Source organism: Alligator sinensis, unplaced genomic scaffold (genome assembly GCF_000455745.1).
Source record: "Alligator sinensis unplaced genomic scaffold, ASM45574v1 scaffold29_1, whole genome shotgun sequence".
Classification (NCBI taxonomy): Eukaryota; Metazoa; Chordata; order Crocodylia; family Alligatoridae; genus Alligator; species Alligator sinensis.
The window spans coordinates 2,976,867-2,994,083 of record NW_005841933.1 but is presented as its reverse complement, the minus strand read 5'-3'; the positions used below and the strand labels follow the sequence as shown (position 1 = coordinate 2,994,083).

Genomic DNA, 17,217 nt, shown 5'->3' with positions numbered 1-17,217 from the left:
TAGCAAAGTACTTGCAGCCAAATTTTCAAAAGTATTTAGACACCTAAAGAACAAATAGGCAGCTAGTGGAATTTTCACAAGCACTTAGCTCCAGCTGATTTTGAAAATCTTACAAGATTCCTTCAAAAACTGTACCCTTTTTCTCAATAGAACTGAGGCTTCTGTGTCACTTTTTAACCTTGGGCCCGTGCTTGACTTTGTGTGTTTAGTAGTCACATTGATTTGCATGGGACTATTTGAATTCTTAAAGTGAGACATATGCACAAGCGCTTGCTGGTTTGGGGCCCATGAAATAAAACAGCCATACTTCTTGCTGATATGAGTAGTCCCATTGACCTCAGAAGAACCACTCAAGAATAAAACTATATTCTTTAAGCATACATTTTCAGGAGAGGGCCCAGATTACATGGCGGCTGCTTGCAGATGTTAAAAAAACAAAACACCACCCCCTCCCCCCCCAAAACCCAGCACTTTAAATTCCACGCATTCCTCTGCCAAGCCAAGCACATGTTCAGAAGAGGCAGTGCATTAGTTGGACCCAGCTCGCCAAAGGCCTGTATAAACTTGGTGCTTCAGTGGGGCTTTTCTGGTGCTTTTAGCTAATAGCTGATTAAATCAGCTTTAGCTAAAAGCACCAGAAAAGCACTGCTGAAGCACCCTATCTATATAGATGCTGTTCCTCTGTTTTTCAGAATTGGATGAAAGATTCAAATCCAAAATCTATTAGTTTTAGTTTAACAGTGGTTGAACGTGAGACTAAACTGCTTTTAGCCACCAGAGGGTGCTGTGCTCTAAGGTGTTTGTAAGATAGAAAGGTCTTTTTTTGTTACTTGTTGCTTATGTTAGACCCACAAAATGGAGTTTGCGGATAGAGTTTGCTCTGACAATCTGAATGTAGATGACAAATCTCACGTATAACATTCCTCTTTATAATAGAATCCAAAGGGCCAAACAGAGATGGAAATAGCTCAGCAAATACCAGAAGTGCCCAGCCATTGTTGGGTGGTCTCTTTGCTGGTGGCTTTCCTGTTCTGAGACCAGCAGGCCAAAGAGACATGACAGGTAAGGTATACTGTTTTTATGAAAGGACAGATGAGCAAAATCGGACTAGTGCTTTCAAATAAAAAATATTCCACAGTGCTTTTGAGATTTGCTTTTAAATCTCTCATTTACTTTGGCATCCAAGTAATACGGTCCTTCATGTCTATACTTTGCCATTTAGATTCTAAATAATAAATTAATTATATATAGGGATAAGGAAAATATCCTACTATAGAAATACTGCATGTTTCTAATGCTGTTCCTCAAATCAGATTTTAAGCTTTTAAGACTTTAAATCTCCCTGTCACCTATATTCATTTTCTTTCCTCTGATGTCATTTATTTCTGCTGCACTAGAGCTGTCCGATGCTGTAGAGGCTCCTAAGAAAAAAAACTTTTTACCTAATGGATCTAAGAAGACTTCAATCTAGCAAAGTACTTGCAGCCAAATTTTCAAAAGTATTTAGACACCTAAAGAACAAATAGGCAGCTAGTGGAATTTTCACAAGCACTTAGCTCCAGCTGATTTTGAAAATCTTACAAGATTCCTTCAAAAACTGTACCCTTTTTCTCAATAGAACTGAGGCTTCTGTGTCACTTTTTAACCTTGGGCCCGTGCTTGACTTTGTGTGTTTAGTAGTCACATTGATTTGCATGGGACTATTTGAATTCTTAAAGTGAGACATATGCACAAGCGCTTGCTGGTTTGGGGCCCATGAAATAAAACAGCCATACTTCTTGCTGATATGAGTAGTCCCATTGACCTCAGAAGAACCACTCAAGAATAAAACTATATTCTTTAAGCATACATTTTCAGGAGAGGGCCCAGATTACATGGCGGCTGCTTGCAGATGTTAAAAAAACAAAACACCACCCCCTCCCCCCCCAAAACCCAGCACTTTAAATTCCACGCATTCCTCTGCCAAGCCAAGCACATGTTCAGAAGAGGCAGTGCATTAGTTGGACCCAGCTCGCCAAAGGCCTGTATAAACTTGGTGCTTCAGTGGGGCTTTTCTGGTGCTTTTAGCTAATAGCTGATTAAATCAGCTTTAGCTAAAAGCACCAGAAAAGCACTGCTGAAGCACCCTATCTATATAGATGCTGTGGAGCTGGGTTGAAGTAACATGCTACTGCTTCTGGTAAAGCATGGGTATGTTGGGGTGGGGCGGGGGTTAATGTCTGCGATGAAACCAGGCAGAAACTGGTGAGGACTGGACACTAAAAGTTTGTGCTTTGTTTTCCCTGTTTGTCCCTCTTAGCTAGTTTTCAGATCTAGAATTATTGTGGTAATGTTAGGTTGATTATTATGGTTGTGGTGGTCCAGAACATAGTTTCCAGACCTGAAGAAAAAGGCCCCATATTTGAAAGCTTGTTTCAATCTATCCCAGCCATGCAGCTCATCTAATAAAGGATATCACCCACACATGTTACCTCTCTCACTTGTATATTAGTAATGTGAAAGAGTAAGGAACAGTAAAGCCCCATCTGCACACTTTTCAAAAAGGTTGCACTGCTGCTAGCATCAGTTCAGGCCCAAGACTGTTAACAAAGAGCCCACTGCTATCAGTGCTTTAATACCACATTATCTATTCCTGCATGTTGGAGGTTTATTGTACACAGTGCTTAAAACAGTTCTAGCAGCCATCTGTACAACATCTTCCAAGATTATTAGCACTAATGGAGCTGGTGGGATGCCCCTAGTCTCAACTGGCTCTAAATGGTCAGAATTTAGAATTCTCAGAAGTCAGCTGAGAAATGAATCTAGAAAGTTGATTGGTCTTTCAACAATCCTTGTCAGTTTCAGCTCTCTCAAAATAAATGCAGTCACCTTGGCATTAACCTCAAAAGGAAGATGAGCACTTTGCCACTGTGTGCATTAACTGACTCACATGAGGCTTTTTATACCAGTACTCAGAAACTGGAACTAGGCCCAGCAGAATTTCACCAAGCATTTTTCATGTGGGCCTTCTACATCAGTGTCCCTCCTGGTGGGAAAGGAGTCGCATTAGTCTTATCTTGCTGTAATCAGACCATGAGCTGTAAAAGACTCATTTTTACAGAGGGGGTTCACGCCTTTTGCTATTCCATTTATTCTCTCTTTAGTGAGGTATAATTTTGAAATGGTTCATTTAGCCAGTGCTAAGTTGTTTCCCCTCACCCAACATAATAAACTACAAAAAATATCTTAACCATTTACCATAGCAGTTGTGACACAAAACATATAAAGGAGTGGTGAATATTAACATTTTTGCAAGATTTCATAACTGGGCATAGAGACAGGAGGAAACACAGATAAAAACTTGAGCAACAAGACATGAATTTGATACCATTGTTCTTAATAGTTTCCAGTATGCTATGCCAGGCTCAGTAAGGCATCCTGGAGGCATGTTGATAGTGCAACATGAAGCTCTGCACAAAGTATAAAATGAACTCATTGGAAATCTCATGAGAGCATCTTAGGAAAATTAATTGCTGATCCTTTTTTGTGTGGGTTGCACATGGAATTTCAGACAGCTATGGAGCCAATATATTACTTTCAAGAGTAAAAAAATAAATGTGTGCTTGATAGCTCACTTTGGTGTACGTGATGGATATGTGGTCAGTAAACGGACTCATCTCGGGTGTCTCTGGGTGCCAATGTGGGACTATTCTAGAGGAGCTACAGTAGACTGAGAGAGTAGCCTGTACAGATGCTGTGCCACTTGTATACCCTGAGTGCATAGCTGAGATAGTTACGTAGATGCAGATTGAATCCCTTGCAGCTCCCCCGCCTCCTACCTGGCTGATATTCCACATGAATGTAAACACATGCCAAAGGAACAGGATGACATCACTTTCTACGCTGTTTTTGTCTGGGGATTTGAGATGGTATCCTTGCTGCATTCTTCTACATATGACCTACCCTGATGCTAGCTTTTGTCTTCCAGCTGGCAAGGCTGGACAGCTACCTGGAGCGCAAGCACCTCTTCCCAGGCCACTGTCTCCAATGAACAATAACATAAAGACATGCAGTAACTTTTCAAATCCACCTGATGGTGCAAAAGCAGCAAGCCCATGGGAGCCAGCCAGCGCTCCACGGGCAGGACCAACTCGGCCCAGCCTGCCTACCCCTCCGCTGCCACCACCTCCCTCCAGCAAACCTTCCCTCACTTTCCCATCTCCTCCATCTCACCCTCCACCTACAGACAGGCCTGCAAAATGGACACCCCAGAATGTTGTTTCACCTCCCCCACCTCAGTGTGACAAGCCTGCTAAATTTCAAGCATCGGCTTTCCATCCTCCCCCTCCACCGCCTCCTCTGCCCCTAACACCACCCTATGGACTTCCAGTCAGAAATGATCTATCTAGCTCTTCTCCTTCCCCTCAGCCTGAAATAAGGGACTATCTGCATCCCACTCCACCCCCACCTCCGCCTCCACTGCTTCCTACCTATACTTCCTCCTCAACCAAGCCATCCTTGCCACTGCTGCCCTCACCTGCCCCCTCCAGGGATATAAACAGCAGTGATGTGCCACCTCCACTGCCACCCAAGTCTCCATACTTGCTGTCCCAGTTTCAAAAGCCAAATATTCAGTCCATGCCTCTCCCTCCCACCCCGCCCTTCCCTCAGCCACCTGCAGCAGTGCAGAAGAGGAGGCCAGGCAGAGTTGCAGGTAAGAGTTATTTCAGTTCACTTGTAACTACAGAAAAATAGAACGGGAAGGGGACAGGAACATGATCCATTCTCATTGTATAGAAACTATTTCTACATTTCTACAAAGAGACCCACTTGTGCTGTCTGGGTCTGATTGTAATGATGCCAAGTGAAACAGTAAGTGCTTCCTGCAACCCAAGCACTGATCTGCTAATTGTAGCACAGTGGTACCACAAGATGTGCGCTCTCATTCTTCAGCTGCTGGCTGCAGTATGTGCATGAGTACAGCCACGCCATTGTCAGTCAATAGTATTTTTAGGCTCCCTCTTGGGAGAGCAGCAGGGCTGCATACTGTAGTGCCTAATAAAGTGTCTGAGCAGTTGCAGAGAACACAAAACACTAGACTCCCCCTGTACCTGAGAAGGGTGTTTGTGCCCAAAAGCCTGCAAAGAACAATGTTTCCAACTATTTAGTTTTCCCTAAATGTCATTTTTCATAATGTCTGGTTCTCAAGTTATTAATACAGTATTGTTTTGCTTAAAACACTACTTTTTCCCCCTCCAAAAGTACTATACCAAAAAACCTCCAAAACACACTATACATGAAGTTTACATGTATTCAAGTCCCCAACAGTCTTCTTTTGCGGGGGGGGGGGGGGGGGGGGGGGGACGGGACGGGACACAGACTTCCCTTTTGTTCATGCAATAAAAATCCTAAATTGTGTGGGTTGTTTTTTTTTCAATGAAGTCTTTATTTTAGAATTTTTGATGCATTTTACCCTTTGGGTCCTTTCTTTGGTTATTTGCTTTTCCTATGGGATTTTGTAGGGGCAGGAGCAGTTCAAGAGTTTTACCTGTAGTTACCAGCTTATGCATGGAAAAAGCTCCTTTTCCCAAAGAGCAGCCTGAACTATGTGGGGCTGGCTTTTTTTAATCAGAACAATAGTTTTTACAAAATAAGAACTAAAGTAGCGTTATAATTTCCTATTAACCAGAAATTCCAGGACTGAGCCAGGTGTTAGAGCACAGAGCTAGCAGAACTTGTCAATGGCCAGGCTTGGAAAGCAGCAGCCATGAGGCAACTTTTTACTGTCATGGTGGTGCTGTTTGGTTTTGCAGCAGACCTCAGTTCTATGTTGCAGTCAATTCTTTGTTCAAAGGAATGTAAGAGCTCTTAAATTCCTACATTATTGTTTCTTTCCTTTGTGTGCTGTATCTTTAAGTGTCTGGCGCTGGGAAGTTACCTCTACCTCCGCAGCCTCCAGCAAGATCACCAACAACTGAACTTACAAGCAAGTCTCCATATGCCCAGGCTGGACCCTGGCCAGCACGTGAACCCTCTCCACAGCTTAGAAATGGAAACATGCCCGTCGTTGGTAATATATCTATCTGGCACAAATCCTTACAATAACTGGAAAAGTCCAGTATGCGTGTGCACTTGAAGGCCTGCTATGAAAGAGCAGTGTGAAAGGCCTTTCGAGAGATGCTCTGCAGTATAGGTTTATGGAACAGAAAATAAATCTTTTTGACAGGTTTTTGTTTGTTTGTTTTTAAGACCACCAGAAAGGAAAAAAATAATCAGATGTTTATTGTAAAAATCTTACAGCATGTTACAACAACCCTATTGAAAGGTTGTAATATTTTTAGGCTTTTATAGAAGAAATATCAGCAAAACCTTGTTGGTCCTATTCTTGTTAAATTCTATAGGATGGAGTTTCCCCAAGGACATTAAATACTGTCCTAACAGCATGGTAAACAACTGCAGTGGTTGCCACAGACGGGCTAATGAGTCCTGTGTAACTGCACAAAAAATGAAGGGGAGTCCACAGGACCATCTGCAATTTGTTTCCTATGATGGGGTCTTTTCAGGGAGTAAACTTCAGTGATAGATCTCAATTGCGTGCAACTGTAATCAAGTTATGCATATCACTGAGAATTTTCTTCCAATGGTAAATCAGTTTTGTTAATTGTGATAAGCGTTTATTATTCTAATATTTAATTCTGTTTTTAAACTTTCCAGATGATTTTGAATCTAAATTTACTTTTCATTCTGTGGAAGACTTCCCCCCTCCTGATGAATTCAAGCCATTTCAGAGAATATATCCCAGCAAGGAGCCTAGGGGTAAGTGTAAAATATAACACACAAACCTCAGGACAAAGGATGTTTATCTAGTATTAAAAATGTCAATGGGAAAAAACAGAATAGCACCCAGGCAATTATTAGTATGAAATAGAGTTGCTTGGATATTCACAGAGACATTATTATAGCTACTGTTATAACGAAGCCCAAAGATGCAGTAATGAAGCATCTTTCATTGTGGTGCCTCTAGAGAATAAGCAAACAGTGATGTGAATTGATTTCCACTCTGCTTTAATTGCATTCATAACATTCTTTAAAGTTCTCAACACTGATGTTATATAAACAGACTAACATGATTTTGATTTGGCTTTAATTCATGAAATCAGAAGTAAATAGTAATTGCAGATTAATTTTACTCTTTGTAGTAGTAGTACAATTTTGTAAATACAATTTTTGAATATATTATATATTTTAAGGAGACATTAAAGTTTTCAACACTAAGTATGTCAAGTTGGCCCCTAACTCTGTTTTTGGCACATAAATAAGAGCTGATTTTTCAGAAGCAATTACTAATACACCTTTTAAAGGCAATAGAAGGGTTTGGAACCTTTGGTGAGGGGAAAAAAAGAATCGGGTGGTTGTTTTAAGAGCACAACTTGTACTCGCCTAGCTTTAGAAAAAAACCCAAGATTTTGAATAGATGAATACACACAAGTCTATATTTTACTCTTTCTTCTGTTTCTATAAATCCTGTGAATCCTACATATATAACAGCTCCTCAGATGCCACCAAAAAACCCAGGCTTTTGTTAGGTTGTTTCCATTTTCCATGGAAGTACATTATATAATGGCTCTGTAATACACTTACAGTAGAGTCTGTAATGAAAAATATCCTTCATATTTTTCAGATGCCCCTAAAAATCCTCTGCTAAGAACACATGTGAGATGAGATGATTCTTCGAAAAGGATCTTTGGGCCAGTACTGCAAAGGGGGATGGAGGATCCCAAAATCAAATTATGAAACAAAGGAGGCTTTGTTAGATTAGTAGAGATTTGCTTGAATCAAGTGCTGCAGTTCCAGGCCTAATTTGGTATTTTTAAAACTGCAAAAGTAGTGATAATTATGCACTCTCAGAACTGGCCTCGTCACTATATGAGACTGTATGGGAAATCTGAATGCTAAAACCCTGAAACAAAGTATACGAAAAGCTTTCAGTTTCTGATTGTGCTTATTATATACTACTTATTCCAGTCTTGGGCAAGAGGTGTCATCTTAAACAGTATTTCTTGTATTAAATACCCTCAGGTTTTTTCCTTAAGTATTTCCAGAATTGCTCCACACAGTTTGATCTTATATTTTAATTATTTTTCACTTAGTTATCTAAAAAATAAAATACCATGAACAATATTGTTATGACCTATATAAATTATGTTGCTGGCCATCCATTTTTATCTCCCCCTCTGATCACTGGATAATTACTGCAGAGAAGTCTACTGCATTTGTAAAGCAGCTGTAGACACCTCTGCATGCAGTACCGTATAGTATACTATGTATAATATCCCTGGCTATGTTACACATCAGTGTAGCATAGGTAGCTATGTATATTTGGCAGACAGGGCAAAACTTTTCCAAGTTGCAGGAAAAGCCCAGGGTGCAAAAAATGGGATGAATGCATATGCCAATCAATGTATGTATAAGGGAACTGTTGAATTATCACTCCTGATTGCCCCTTTATTCAGCATTCATCCCCCCCCCCCAGTTAAGCTCTTTTAGAATTGCTGCTACCACCCAGGAGCTGATATATCACTTTCTGCTAGACTTCCTAGTAATGTTCTCTTTCCTCCCAAGCCTCCTTTCATAGCTGAAAAAAGCTTTACTACTTATTAGAAATAGGATTGCTTGTACTTACCACTCCCACTGAATGACACTGAGGGATAATTGTTAGATTTTGCACAAAATAGATAACTGAATGAGCTCCTTGTCCCCTAAATATTAATTGCAAACCACAGAAGGTTTGCCTCCTGGTTTCCCAAGAGATGGTCTGAATCGCTTTTTCAGACAGCCTTCTTGAAGTCAAGAAAAGAGAGTCCTCTGGCAGGCATCTCTTCACTCTTCTCCTTTCCAGATAGAGCAGTGCCTACTCAGCTGGACAAAGCTGGTTCTGCAAGCAGCTGACAGAAGGAGCTGCACAGCTCAAAGCAAGGAGGAGGTAGGCAGTTTCAGAGGATGCTAGAGTAGATTGTAGACTTATTTGAACATTTTCTCTTAGAATCAAGTTATACCTTATTTCCTTAAAAGGAGCGCAGACTTTGGAATCCAAAACTAACTTAGCTCTGGTCTTCAGTTTAAGGCTGCAGTTCTGCTCTGTTGCACTCAGAGGCATATCTAGAATTTTGAAAAGTGGGGTGCAGATTGTGAAATGTATCATCACATTTAAACAACACATTTTTTCTCTGGTTAAAAACATACAAACCCTAGAAGCTTAACTAATATGCTAGGGGGCTAGGGTTATATTATTTTGTTTAAGATTAAAGCAAAAACAAATATAACTTAATTGGAATGAGTTAAAAACAATCTACAGGGCTGTGAAATAGAAGTTTCATTACCAGAGCAGCTAATAGACAGCAGAACTGCAGAGCAAAGGATAACTTGATTGGTGGAACATCAAGATCATTAAAAAGGAGAGGGTCATTAACACCAGTGGAATTAAGCTCTTAGAAGGGATCAGGTAGATAACAAGGTGCCATAAAGTCAATTGACTCCCTCAGCACTGCCTGCTTAGAAATGGTACTGCCACTGCTAGGCAGTTGGTTTTAAACTTTGGGTGGAGCAGGAATCAAAGGTGGGGGGGGGGGTGCAAATGCCCCAGTGCAGGAGGATCCACCCCTGGTTGTCTTGCCTCCAGAGGTGCTCTCTCTTCACCAGCCCCACAGTATATGCAAAATGAAAAGGGGAGTGTGTGTGTGTGTGGGGGGGGGGGGGCGGGGAAGTAGTGTATGGAATTGTTGTGCTTGGTCAAGGAAGATGATCAAGTTTGGAAATAATGGATAAATAGAAAAATTTCTGACACATGCTAAATCTACTGTCCCTCTTAGGCTGTAAACTGACCATCTCATTTGACCCTGGATCAAAACAGGAGTGGCAGTCACGTTGCCTTTCCAAGCTGCCTTGCTGCTCCTTTGCCAGTAGGTGGCCAGCAAAAGCACACAACCTGGCAGGTTTGTCCCTATAATTAACTACAATAACCATACAGACATACAACAGGACATCCCATGATAAAGTGTAAGCACATTTTATTTGGCATACTTCAAAAGCATTTGAATTGGGATAGTGGATCTGTAAATCTGCATGATCCCAGAACAAAAGTCTCTCTCCTGGCTATGAACATTACATCTGTTCATAGCCCTAAGGACTCAGACTAAGGTTTGACAGTACACTCTGGCTGTTCTGTGTTGCTCCCAACAATTTGAGGCAGGTGGACAACAGTGAATCCAATCATAGAGGTTTAAGGGAAAGGCTACAGAAATGAGATTGGATTCTAGAGTCACTGAAATAATCTACAGGGGTGGGCAAAATATGGCTCTTGGGCTGGATGCAGCTCGCCAACTGATTGTACCTGGCCCAGGGGCAGGCAGCCACAAACTCATGGGATCCAGCCTCTGGGCAGCTGGTGTCTCAAGCTCCAGCTACAGCATGATGCTGGGCAGACTGGACTGTTTCTGCCCAGTGCTGACACAGTGGCATCAGCTGTACACCTGGTTGGATGCCCCCAATCCCCACCTGGAACCTGTCGGTTGTCCACAGCTGTTGTAGACATCCAGGTAGACCTGTTTCCTGTGTACTGGGCAGATACTGGAGTAAGCTGTGGACATGGCGAGCAGGTTCTGGGTCAGGGTGCGGCATCAGGGCTTGCTGCACCTCTGGGTGGAGGGAGGTGGGGGAAAGGAGTTGAGGAGAGTGAGAGATAGGTGTGGTCCTTGATTTAGGGGCATTTTGGTGAGCTGTTGCAAGCCAAGGGGTGGGGGATGGTGACCCAGTCTGCAGCAGCTCACCAAAACTCCCTCTGTGGCTCTTGCCCTTGGGCCCAAATAATTGCTCACCCCTGGTTTAAAACAAATTTTCCAGCTGTATAGTGGAGGAATATCAGAACTGAGATCTGCACACTCATACCTGTTCTGCGCATGCAGGTACTTCTGAATGAATTGCTCTTGTATAAAACAAATGTGCAGAAGCACATGACAGAAAAGTAACATTTAAGTTGAAGTCAACATGAACATTGTTCTTTTAACAGCAATAGAAAAAGTCTAATGCTATAGTAATCGTGTTTGGCAACAGTATTATCACTATTTTACATTGTAATGTTAGTATGATTTATTGCCTATTATCTGTATGTAACCTGTATACAGCCATGTCATAATTTTTATAAGGATTTTTTTTTTTTTATTTATTAAAAGTGTCTTGGCAGAATTTGACAACATTAAATAGAGATGCTTTACTGCTGTCTCATTAAATAGTGAGAGTGTTTGTCAAAAGCAAAACAGTGTTTAAAGGTTAATTTGAGATGGATTAAGTGACAGATGTTTCTATATCAAGGGTGATTAGTACTTCTGCAATCTTAGGTACTTACTTTAAAAGAAAGCAAGACTCCACAAACACCTCCCCTTACCCTCATTACACATGCTTAATGCCCCTGTTTCCACACCTGGTTTTACAAAGCTATACTACTTCCAATCATTTCTGCTGACTTCTTAATAGTCAAGGTCCATGGTTGTTAAAGTGAGTTGTGGAAGTTGCCTGCCATCTACCTACAAGTTCAAAGGTGAATGACAGAAGTTTTTAAAGTCATGAACAGCCCACAATTTTGCTCCATCAAAACCAAAACTTGTTTAACCATTTGAACTGCCTGAGTCCCTGATTATTTGAGTCCTTAGGATCTCTGCAGGTTTCCTTCTCAATGTCCAGCCTCAATTAGCTTCACAGTGGTTACTGCATGCCCCCTCTGTGATAGCACAGAGGGAAGGGAACTCAGCACCTATTCTTTTATGTACTGTACATTGAAACAAGAGCATGGGTTTAAACCCCCTCATCTGTGGTGGCATACTGTTTGCATAAGCAGTAATTTATTGCCTGGGCCACTAAAATGAATCTATTTGTTGAATCTAACAAACAGCGGGTCTCAAATGCAGAGAATCTTTTAAAGTGACTGCAGATGCATTCGATCCCACAAGAAAGATACAAACAAAATTGGCTGTTTCTGTGCAGTCTGAAGTACTATGTACATCTTGATGTGTCTAGATGAGGGCAGAACTGACTTGCTGCATGAAATGGTATGTAGCAGCCAAAGGACAGGGTACAAAACAGGACTCCCTCTCTGCTTAGAGGGAGAATGAATTGCAGAGAAGGCAGAATGAAAACAAAGTGAATGTGAAGTGAAGCATTGAGCAGCAACTGTGACATTTCATTTTATTAAGTGGAAGAATTCCCTTCAGTTAGGAACAATGTGAAATTCCTGATCCTGCAACTAAATTGTGCAAGGACTACATCATACCCTACTGAAGTCAGTGGAGCTCTGTGTGAGAACAAAAGTCTGCATAAACAGAATAGTTACACTTAATAAATAGATTCACTTACTTGGAAGAGAAGTTTAAATATGAGTGTACAAGCCTGCCCATCCAATAGCTGTCATTACAGTTTGTATTTTCTTTTCTCAGTAAAACACAAGTTTGAGAACCAATATAGACTATAAAAAATGGTTGAGGCATTGCTAGCAAGCCTAACCTCTGACAGCATGTGCTGATAAAGCTCTTATACTTTGGCTTCCATGTCAAATTCTGAAACAAGACAGACTGTGGCCTGAAGTTTGCTTCTATTATACTTACTTTTCCTTAGCATTACTAAACAGCGCATCTTATAACACTGCTGCAGACATCATCAACAATTTAAAAGGACTATGAGGTAGATGTTCTACTAGATTTTTCTTGTTTTTGTTGTGTTTATTTGAATGGGGACAGTGCTCAGCATTAGAAAATAAAAGCTTCATTTCCTTAAAAGCAAATTTTAGATGTCTCATGCAGCATAAAAAGGTACAAGAGTGACAACAGCACACACTGCATTGACATCAGTGCTCACCTCTGACCAAATTAGGGATAACGGAGATGTGCCACACTGTCCAGTAGTTACACATGCTTAGTATCAGCTGCAAAACCAAAGTATGAAAAAAAAATATATATAAACTTCTAGAAAAGTTTGCCATCGTCTGGTTTCTGCTGCTAGTTAGTAGAGGTGCACTGATATACCGGTCCATATCAGATTGGCACCAATAAAAGGAAAATTGACATTATCAGCAATCAACTTTGTTTGGCCAGTATAGCCAATAATGTCACCAGTAGATGTCAATGCACAGCCCAGCAGCTTGGAGAGAAGCATCTGGCTGGTATAAGTCCGGGGTGGGGAGGGTGTGGAGAAGGGACAGATAGAGGCCCGCATCGTGAGGGAGAGAGTGGGGCTGAGGCTCGAGCAGAGGCAAGGGCTTCCCAGCTGGGGGAGGCACAGGGGGCATGTGCCCACCAGCTTTGTACATGGGGCAAAGGTGGGCTACCCACTTCAGGGCCAGGGGCTGTGCCAGCCTCTGCAGTGCGGGGGCTGGGCTGGAGGCATCCATGCCTTTGTCCCACACCCTGCCCCACCCCAGCCGGGCAGTGCCTGCCCCTGCTCGTCCCAGCCGCACTCCTCACTGTGGGGCCCTTGATCTGCCCCCACAAACCTATTTCCCTCCCCTACACTCCTCCCTCCCCACAGACTTACCAGCTGGATACTGCTCTCCAAGCTACAGGGCTGCATATCACCTACTGGATCAGTATCGGCCAATAGGTCTGGTTAATAGTTAGCCATCGGTATTAGCCAAAAAAATCTTTATCACTGCACCCCTACTAGTTAGAAGTAGGGTCCATATGGTAAATAATAAGTAAATAATTGAGCTGTTATAAACAAATTGAAGAGAAGGGTGGTTAGAAAAATCAGTTAGATACCAGCTGTATTTTGATCAGTAGAAAGACCTTTCTGAATATGAATTAGGGTCCAAGGTTGGACGCAGAGTGTGTAAATAGATGGAACTGAGTCAAAGTAACCAGCGGTGGCCTCCGGGGTTCAGTACTCAAACCAGTGTTTTTCAACGTATTCATCAATGATTTGGATACGGGTGTGAAAAGAGTACTGGCAAAATTTGCAGATGACACCAAGTTATAGGGGAAATGCAGTCACGCTGGAGGACAGGCTGACTTGGACAGGCTTGTAAAGTGGGCAGATCAAAACCTGATGATGTTTAACACTTTATATTTTTTAGTGCTCTATCTGGGGAGAAATAATCCACAACATACGTACAAGCTTGGCAATGCTACACTAGCTAGCACCACAACTGAAAGAGACCTAAGGGTCATGACTGACCACAGAATTAACGTGAGCTGTTAGTGCAATGCTATAGCCAACAGAGTGAACAGTACACAGGCATGCATCAACTGATACATCTCAAGCAAGACTAAGGCTGTCATCCTCCCATTTTACTCAGCCTTAGTGAAGCTGCAGCTGGAGTACTGCGTTTTTGTTTTATGTTCACATTGCTAATTCCAACTTGCTGAAATACTTTGGCAATGTCTTTGCGTCACAAATCTAACAGGGTTCCCCTGCTGACACTGCACTAGCATAACCTCCTAAAAATGGAAATTGGAAAGATGAGCAAAGAACTGCAAGACACCTCTCTGTATTCGCCACTTTGCCCTTGTATTTGCCACTTTGCCCTCCTAATGCCAACAATCCAACTTCCCCTTTGTGTCTAACTTGTGCCTTGCAACATTAAGGATCAGTTCAGTTATAAGGATCTAATTTGTCTCATTACTCAGCACAAAGAGAGAGACAATTTAAGACAGAAGCAATGTACACTTAAAAACTGCAATCTCAGAATGTGAGTCTCCCCATTCAACAATATAGTCACCAGCCAACATACTGGTGCCCAAGCTCACCAAACCATTTATTCCTATCTGTATCTTTACTATCAACTAGTATTAAATAAATGTACTATACTGGAATTTTTGCACTGAGGTGGCAGCTGTCATTGAGGTCTTGCAATCAGTTGATTTATATGAATGTACCAGGTACCCAACTTGATTCTGTCTAGGTTACAATCCTGCAAATTTTGAGGAACGCTTTGGGGACGCCCCCCCCCCCCCGCAAACAATGAAATACAGGAGCATAACAATTACTGTTTCTGTGCTCTGAAGAGGAGAAGGTAATATTTAACCCATTTGTATAGGTGCAAACTAGAAGTTCCTCCACTAAGGCTGAGGAGACACCAAGAAAGCTAGCACAAGGAAGTTCATATCCAAAACCCACTTTAAAATGGTTTTAGCACTGCTGTTTCACTCTCCACCTGAACATCTCTTCAGTTTCCAATGTGAAGTAAGACTGTGCTTGGTGAATTTCTGGGCATTCAAATTTTGGTGAAATCCTGGTCACGGGAAGTTTTGCTTTCAAAAGACAATATGGAAGTTACTCTGGGTTGAAGTTATTCCTTGCTTTAATTTGTTGCCCAAACATACATATTGAAACATTCTGTACTACAGTAGCCAGCATGCACACAGTAATTGGACCAATCAGTGACCATCTCCTTTCACTACACGCACAGAAATAGGAACACCACTTGTTTGGACAAAGAAAAACAATTTAACTGGATACAGCTATCAAGGAACATTTTCTAGAAAGTTGCTTTTTTCCTGCAAATTCAGCAATGTAGAGATTATCCTTCAAGGCTTGAAGAACTTTACAGTCTTCTTGTGAAAAGGCTAACGGCATCCACTGTGGCTGAAATGAGATTATAACAGTTTAAAAGTCCATTCAGAGCAACAATCAAATGGAAAACTAAGACTTCAACATTACATAAAGAAAAATGCTTTGAGAAAATCCATTTAGAGGGGGCACAAGTGGAAAAAAAGATTATGAGGACTTGTGTAAGCCAGAAGTAACTAGAATTGTGACAGAGGGAGAGAGACCAGAATCAGACCCACTGTCATTTATTATATTCCTCTAATTTATACATAAGCAGATAGGTTACTTCTATGGCAATGCAAGGATCTAAAGGGAAGAATTAAGATGTTCACCTACTTCACTTGAAGAACTTAATTTCTGTATCAACGCAGTCATAGAAGAGGTCCGCCACTTCGGTGGGATCCAGAACCTCTGTACTGGAAAGGATGTCCTCCATTGCTTCTAGGCCTTGTTTTTCAAGGTCCAGCATGATCCTCATCAACTTCTTCCCTTTATCCTGAAAGACATAAAATGGCCAAGTTGAAATACCCATTAAAAATCAACCAACAATACAGCAGTATCAGGATTAACACCAGCTACAAGGGCAGTGTTACTTTGCAAAGTTTGCCTCTCCACTGTTCTCTGGTAGAAAGTCTACTATAAAAAATGTTTTGTCCAGTTGTTTGCAGACCACCTTCTACTCCAGTTTTCAGAGTAATAGTCTCAAGTGACATTACCATTCTTTGTGCTGCTTTTGTAATAGACAGATTTGGTAAGGAAATGATTTTTGCTTGTAGGCTACCTCATTTATTTTGAAAGCTACAAACAGAATTCTAATTACATGAAAGAGCATATTAGGACGAATAGTGACTGAAGGTTCAGCTGGGCTCCACACATTACCTCCAGAAGCAGAAGGTCACCTCTGCTAAGGTTTAGAGCATCTTGGGCATCCAATTAAAACCACAATCCGATTAATTTTTATTCCTACTTGAGTTATCTTGATAGTCTGCTCTAAAGTTTTAGAATCTACTTTTTTGCACCACAGCATATATAACAGTTCTTACCCAGGACAGAATATATGCCAATAATTTGGTGATAGGGAGCTATAAAACAGTGGGAAAGGACTTGCAGACTTGAACTACTGCAAAGTTCACTACTTGAAGCTGTATTGATGATTACTATTTTGTCATTCCCCCCCTGGTAGTTTGAAATATCTATGGAACAGCTTTATACCTCACTTTTAAACATAGTTTTCTCCCTGCTCTGAGCAGATCTTCTGAACTAAGCTGAAACAATAAAGACTCCCTCAAAGTGTAACATAGGCCCTGAGGCCCTGCTCACCTGCCCAGAGCTTGGCATTGCACTATGAATCACAGAGTCATCTGAAATACATTTGTATGACTTCCAGCATTCAGAATGGATTGGCTTGTCTGCAATTTTCCTGGCTTTGCTTGGGCTCGCCCATATCTAGCTACTGGTACAATAGAAGAGCCAAAGGCAACAAGTACATAACACCTTGTTCCCAGGTAGCTGGTTTAGTGCAGGTTTTGAGGCTAAGTAACAATATGGAAAAAATGCATTTACACAGATGCTGTATTTATCCTCCATGAAAAAGAAAACAAAAACTAGAAATTCAGGGTGGAAATTAATTCTAAACCTGGGATGGTA

The 17,217-nt window shown here is 41.4% G+C and overlaps 2 protein-coding genes across 15 annotated transcripts in view; one reads left to right on the top strand and one right to left on the bottom strand.

Moving 5' to 3' along the window:
* Positions 1-14,874, top strand: part of WIPF3 (WAS/WASL interacting protein family member 3) — a 68,605-nt gene extending 53,731 nt beyond the window's left edge. For 6 of the 14 annotated variants that reach the window (XM_025198963.1, XM_025198956.1, XM_025198957.1 and 3 more), the window contains 5 exons: positions 3,968-4,693; positions 5,897-6,049; positions 6,694-6,795; positions 9,849-9,971; positions 14,096-14,873. In XM_025198963.1, the coding sequence (XP_025054748.1) occupies positions 3,968-4,693; positions 5,897-6,049; positions 6,694-6,795; positions 9,849-9,971; positions 14,096-14,220 (1,229 nt within the window). In that variant the 3' untranslated portion in view covers positions 14,221-14,873. Of the gene's footprint in view, positions 1-942; positions 1,063-3,967; positions 4,694-5,896; positions 6,050-6,693; positions 6,796-7,660; positions 7,702-8,878; positions 8,963-9,848; positions 9,986-10,878; positions 13,117-14,095 lie in introns of those variants that run through there. The other 8 variants (XR_003093055.1, XR_003093056.1, XM_025198967.1 and 5 more) reach the window with 8 other exon arrangements.
* A 424-nt stretch (positions 14,875-15,298) lies between these two features.
* Positions 15,299-17,217, bottom strand: part of SCRN1 (secernin 1) — a 69,728-nt gene continuing 67,809 nt past the window's right edge. Inside the window, exons 8-9 of the mRNA XM_006019589.1 lie at positions 15,907-16,066; positions 15,299-15,606 (exon numbers count right to left, since the gene is read on the bottom strand). Coding sequence (XP_006019651.1) covers positions 15,908-16,066 — 159 coding nt within the window. The 3' untranslated portion in view covers positions 15,299-15,606; position 15,907. The remainder of the gene's footprint in view (positions 15,607-15,906; positions 16,067-17,217) is intronic.